The sequence below is a fragment of the Diabrotica virgifera genome, chromosome 1, assembly GCF_917563875.1.
Source record: "Diabrotica virgifera virgifera chromosome 1, PGI_DIABVI_V3a".
NCBI classification, from domain to species: domain Eukaryota; kingdom Metazoa; phylum Arthropoda; class Insecta; order Coleoptera; family Chrysomelidae; genus Diabrotica; species Diabrotica virgifera.
Window position 1 is genome coordinate 298,976,766 of NC_065443.1, and position 6,918 is coordinate 298,983,683.

General features: G+C 32.9%; 1 protein-coding gene across 2 annotated transcripts in view; it reads left to right on the forward strand.

Annotated features, from left to right (window-relative positions):
* LOC114329394 (cytochrome P450 4g15) overlaps positions 1-6,051 on the forward strand; it is a 33,364-nt gene extending 27,313 nt beyond the window's left edge. For both annotated transcript variants that reach the window (XM_028278482.2, XM_028278481.2), the window contains exons 5-6: positions 121-306; positions 5,744-6,051. In XM_028278482.2, coding sequence (XP_028134283.1) covers positions 121-306; positions 5,744-5,919 — 362 coding nt within the window. In that variant the 3' untranslated portion in view covers positions 5,920-6,051. The remainder of the gene's footprint in view (positions 1-120; positions 307-5,743) is intronic.
* The last annotated feature ends 867 nt before the right edge of the window (positions 6,052-6,918 follow it).

Here is a 6,918-nt window from a genome sequence, read left to right on the forward strand (position 1 = left end):
CTTGTACAAATATAAAATTAGATATTGGAAACATTCAAGAAAATGTGGTGAATATTTTTGCAAGATATTTACTGTTATACCCAAATGCTGTATCTTTATTATTTTTCATTATTCTTTCAGTTTCTGGAAACTACACTCTTCCCACTGGAGCAACCATTGTAGTAGGCACCTTCAAGATCCACCGTGATTCTGATACCTACCCCAATCCCGACAAGTTTGATCCAGATAATTTCTTGCCAGAACGTAGTGCCAATAGACATTACTACTCGTTCATTCCATTCTCAGCTGGACCAAGAAGTTGTGTTGGTAAGTAAACCAGTTTAAAAATATTAAAAATAATTCTTTTAATGGTTAAAAATATAAAAAATAATTTAAATGGTCTTCTTCTTTTTCCTCTCTATAAGCAATTATGCTGGTTCATTGGCGGATTGATATCTCTATGGAAGATTGTCACTCCATCTTTTGCGTGATCGGTCGCTACTTCTTCTGCATGTTGGTGATTTATCTCTTGCTATTTTGACCGCACGTGTCTCTCCCATTCTGCTTATGGGGTTATTGCATTATTTTTTCTTTTTTGATCTCTCCGTGTGTTTCCCGTAATTCTTTGCAGTGCCCTCATCTCTGCCGTTTCCAGTAATCTAGTAAAATAATAAAATATTATGTAATAACATTTTAATAAAATTTTAAATTTTAATAAAATAACATTTTTACACTAGTTGTCGCCATGTTGTGTAATTATATCCGAAACTTACATGTCAATTAGAAGTACCTCGCTGGTGTAGTTAGGGCATTAGCTCCGAGATTGGAATGACGCGGGTTCAAATCATGGGTGATTCATATTTTTTTTTATTTTTGGTTGTTCTAATAAAAAATTTTTGAAAGTGGTAGATAAGAAAGTTAGTTCAATTTTTAAATAAAATACAAATAACCTGTTAAGTATATTTACTTCGTTGAAATTACCTATATAATAGAAGAATATCTTCTTACGTGCGTACAAAGTACACACACGTTCTTTTTTTTATTATTTCAAATTAAAGTGCATACTTTTAAGAATACTCTCTGAAAATTTCAAAATAATCGGAGTAAAATTACCAGAGATACAGCTTGTTGAATATTCCTACCTTGGATTCGCTTTGCCGCGACTTCGCGCCAGCACGCTTGAGCGTAGTGAGAAACGTTAAACAACTGTTCGCCTTCTCTTTTGTAGATTACTCCCCCATTTAAACAACATATTCCAATCTGCATTACTTTACGATTTGGCAACAAATAAGAAGATAAAGATGCAGTTGTCAAAACTTTAAACGCATTTTTCTCAAAACTGCTTTTTCAAATGCGGTGGACATTTTAACTGAAAAACTACTCGGCCGATCTACCTGATATTTTGCACAGATTTTCTTTAGACATTTCATGAGGTAACAACGTCGAGATATTTTTTCTTTTTTTGCTTATTTTTTGTTCAACAATAATAAATCTGTTGATATTCACAAAATTTTTACCAAATATTTAATTTTTTTGATTTCTGAGTGATCTCAAAAATTCAAAAATCAATAAAAATAAAAAAAACTCGACGTTGACCTCGTTAAACTCATAAGCTAATTAAATATTTTTGAATTTTTTGTTTCGTATGATCTAGTGACGAGTTCTGATGTCCACCGCAAAATCCATTTTTTGTGAGCTGCCTGTCAAAATTTGTCACCAATGGCTTATTTTTCAATATTTTGGACTGAATTTTTTATGAATATTCTTTGAATTGTACTTAATATGTTTATTTAATTTAAAAATAAAATAATTGTACCATAGCTTTCGAAAAAAATTCACAAAAATATGCTTGATATGTTGATTTCAAAACATACCCCCCTTAAGGTATCCTGCCAGTCTATTTGCTTTTTGTACTTGATCTCTCACTTCTATGTTCAGGTCTCCATAGCTGGACAATGTAATCCCAAGGTATTTTATTTCCATTACTTGTTTAATACTGATGCCATCAATTTCTATTTTACATCTGATTGGTTCTTTACTGATTACTATTGATTTAGTTTTATGAGATCAAATTATTATATTCAATTCTCTTGCTCTTATGTTAAATCTGTTTACTAATCTTTACAGATTATCTTCATCTTGGGATATCAATATTGCGTCGTCTGCAAACCAGAGTATTTTTTCTTCTTTGTTTCCCATTCTGTATCATCTTCCTTTGTTGACGTTTTTGATGATTTCATTCATGATTAAATTGAAGAGCAAGGGCCTCAATGAGTCTCCCTGTCTTATTCCGCTGCCTATATCTATAGGTTCTGTAAGTTGTCCATCTATTCTGACTTCCATTTTGTTGTTTTGGTAGATGTTCTCAATAGTTTTTATGACATCTAGAGGGACTTCTCTATTATACAGAAGATGGATTACATCTTTGAGTCTTACTTTGTCAAATGCTTTCTTTAAGTCAATCAGACATAGAAATGCTGGTCTATTATGCTCTAGTGATTTCTCAGTAATTTGCCGAATTTTGCATCTGTACACGATCTTCCAGTACGAAAACCCTGTTGTTCATATGTTAAACTTATCCTTTGATTCATTACGTCTTGTAAGATTTTAGTTGTAAGTTTTAGGGTAGCATTTAACAAGTTGATACCTAGGTAGTTTTCTGGCTGCTTTTTATCTCCTTTTTTGAATAGTATAATTAATTCGCTCGTTCTCCATTCTTCCGGTATTTTATTGTGTTTTATGATTATGTTAATAATTAATGTTTTTAATTGTTCTGTCATTGCTGCTCCACAATATTTCAGTAATTCGTTTGGTATTCCATCCTTACCTGCAGCTTTTCGAGTGTTTTTCGTACTTCCTGTGCACTTATATTAACATCTTCATTTGTGGTAATTTCTGGTGTTTCCGGTTCTAGCATCATTAGTTCTTCCTCTGCATAGAGCTTTTTTAGATAGTCAATCTTCTTCTTCTTCTTCTTCTTCTTTTATATAGGCAGTACTGCCTGTTTTTCTTCAACGGTGCCTTTCATTCTGCCCCTAAGTTGTCATTCCATCTTTTCCTTGGGCGTCCTATACTTCTCCTGCCTAACGGTGACTTGTCCCTGGCTATTCTTACTATCCTTGATTCAGACATCCTGCTTATGTGCTCATTCCACTCTTCTTTTCTGTTCTTTACCCAGGTATTTATATTGTCTACTCCACATATGCGTCTGATTTCCTCACTTCTTACCCTATCCTGTAGTCCTTTTCCAGCAATCCTTCTTAAGATCTTCATTTCGTTGGTTTCCAGATGTCTTCGTGTTTTGCTTGTATCTGGTCTTGTTTCGGCCGTGTAAGTCATAACTGGCCTAATAACTGACTTATATATTCGGGCCTTTGTTTCCAATCTTAGGTGTTTGTTTTTCCAAATTGTGTCGTTTAGGCATTCGGCCGTTCTACTGGCTTTAATTATTTGGTCTTTTACCTCTTCTTCGATATTGTTGTCGGCTGATAGATTAATTCCCAGATATTTGAAAGTCATTACTTGTTGTATAATTTGATTTTCTAACTCCAATTTGCATCTTATTGGTTCTTTGGCAATTACTAAGCTTTTTGTTTTTTGGACTGATATTTTCATATTCATTTCTTTTGCGTTAATGTTGAACTCGTGCAATAATCTCTGTAGGTCGTCTTCGCACTCTGCTACTAACACGGTGTCATCAGCGTAACAGAGTATTTTTATCTCTCTATTGCCCATTTTGTACCCTCTTTTTTTCTTCACTTGTTTTATTATTGCATCCAATATTATGTTAAACAGTAGAGGGCTTAGTGAATCTCCTTGCCGGATTCCTGTGTTTGTTTCTATGGGTTCTGTTATTATTCCATTGACTTTCATCTCTATTTTATTTCTTACATATATGTTTTCTATCAGTTTTATGATATCCAGTGGTAAATTTTTCTCATATAGAAGGTGTATCACATCTTTTAATTGGATTCTATCAAACGCTTTCTCTAGGTCTATGAAACAGAAAAAGGCTGGTTTGTTATATTCTAATGATTTCTCCGCTATTTGCCTTATCACAAAAACTGCATCGTTACATGATCTTCCACTTCTAAATCCTTGTTGTTCATCCGATATATTTATGCACGCCATTATTTTCTCCATAAGTATTTTTGTTGTGAGTTTCAGTATAGTGCTCAGTAAATTTATCCCTCTATAGTTACTGGGGTCTGCCCTATCACCTTTCTTAAATAACGCTATCATTTGAGTGGTTCTCCATTCTTCTGGAATTCTTCCTGTATTTATTATTTTACTTATAAGGATATTCAGTTCTTTGTGAAGTCTATCTCCTCCGTACTTTAAAAGTTCATTAGCTATTCCATCTTTCCCAGGAGCTTTTCGATTTTTCATCTTTTTTAAGGCGTTCTTTATATCTTCCTCTTTAATTTCTGTTTTCTCATCCGATTCTAATCGTGGTGTTTCCAGTTCTTTGTGATTAGCTGTTTGATAAAGGTTTTTTAGGTAAGTTGTCCATGTATTTGTATCAATATGTTTTACTTCTATCAATTCCTTCATCTCTGCTCTTTGACCTCTTATCATTTTCCACATTTCCCTTTGCATCCCATAAAAGTCGTGCTCCATCTCTTTTGAAAATGCTTCCCAATGTTCTGTTTTCTTCCTTCTTACTATTGAGTTTAATTCATTTCGTACTCTTTTATATTCTTCATATGTTTGTCTCGTTCTTTTGGACTTGTATTCTAGGTAGATTTTCTTTTTTTCTTGGCATTTTATTTTTATTTCTTCACAGAACCATGGAGTTCTCCTTTTCTTTCGTATATGTTTACTTATCTTACGTTCTCCAAGTGCTTCCGTTGCTGCCATTTTGATATTATCTCTGATCTTCCTCCAACTTTCTTCTATGTCTTCATCCGGTGTAATGTAGTTTTCATTCAGTACTTTTTGCAATCTTCTCTGGTATAGATCTCGTGTTGACAAGTCTCGTAGCTGTTCTACCTTTATTCTTGTCTCACATTCAACAGGGTCTTCTTTCCTGTTTCTTTGTAGCTCTATTCTGATTTTTCCAAGTACTAGGTTGTGATCGCTTCCAATATTAGCTGCACTTAAACATCGTATGTCTAGTACTTGAGAGTGGTGGATGTTTCTGTTTGTCAATATATAATCAATAATGGATCTGTGTCCTCTTGTATTTTGGAATGTATATAGTCAATATAATGGATAGTCAATCTATGTATCCTTTTTCTATGTGTTTTGGTTCTATTAGTTCCTTTACCTCCGTTCTTTGACCTCTTATAAAGCGCCATATTTCCTTTTGGAGACCATAAAAATCATGTTCCATTTCTTTCGAAAAACATTCCCAGTGATCATTTTTTATTCTTCTTACTACTGAATGTGTTTCGTTTCTAATAGTCTTATAATTATCGTACAGTAAGGCAAGCCGCACACCAAAGAAACATGAAACGTAAAACACATTTCATGGAAATAAAACACAGGTAAACAAATCTTGAAGTCCGCCTACCAATGAAACGAGTGTGATTCATGCTCATAAAACATTTTTATTTTCGGAGAGTTTCATAAATGGCCGGACGCCTATTTGTTTAGCAGTGTTTTATTTCCATGAAACGTGACTTACGTTTCATGTTTCTTTGATATGCGGCCTGCCTAAGGTTAAAGAAAATAAAACATATTTTAGTAGATTTGTCTCTTCATATCAGAATCATGAGGAGTTATCATATATTGAATCTACATTAACATTTTTTTGTTGCAGGTCGTAAATACGCCATGTTGAAACTAAAAATTCTTCTCTCCACCATCTTAAGACATTACAGAGTCAAATCAGACTTACAAGAAAAGGACTTCCTCCTCCAAGCTGATATCATCCTGAAGAGGGCAGAAGGTTTCAAGGTCAGATTGGAACCAAGGAATCGTCAGCTCAAAGCATAATTTCATGAAAATTACTAGATGACCGCTGTAATTATTAATATTTTTGTTTTTATTTATGATTTTAAATGTTTTTGTTTTGTATTATAGATATTTAATTAGTTAGAATCAATAATGAACACGATTCATTACTAATATTTGTTTTATTTCTCCTGAACTCTTTTGAGTACCTACTCCTGAAAAATGTTACGTCTAACTGATTTGTGGGTAAATAAATTATTTTAATAAAATATGAGAGGAAAAAAATTGCTGTTGTTTTATGCATGTGAAGGCAAACTATTAGGTTGATAATCTTTAAACTTTCTGATTCATTTTTAAAACAATTTGTTTTATTTAATTATAACAACCGATAAAATATTTTTTTATTCTTTTTCATAATATTTTAATGATCAATTAACTACGAAATGCAATTTAAAACCGTGAATTGCTTTATTAAAATACAGATTTTCTCTCAGTATATCTAATTATTTTCTAAATAAGACTATAAAAATAACCTATCTGTACATGCACAAAAACTATTATTGTGTGGATTGAAGATTATAATTGTTGAAATTATTTTTTAATTCATGAATATTATTAGTAATTTTAAGCCAACAACATAAGCTGCTTGTTCTGGACATCGAAGTAAAAAAAGCGAAACTAAACAAAAATATCGGAGAGGACCACAAAAAATCAAGTGGTGGATGCTAAAAGATGAGAAGGACGGTCTATTCAGGGAAAGAATAGTAGAAAAAGTATGTTGGAACATGAAAGGAAGCCCTAACACAATTTGGAGAAAAATGGCCAATATTATTAGAGAGACGGCTATTGAAATACTTGGGAAAACGTCAGGAAAGAAGTTTGAGAATAAAGAGACTTGGTGGTGGTCAAACGAAGTACAAGGAAAAATAAAAGAGAAGAGAAAATTATATAAAAAGTGGCAAGAAACCAGATCCGACACAGATCTTCAAAACTATATGGTAGCGAAAAAGGAAGCGAAAGTAGCAGTAGCAAAAGCCAAAG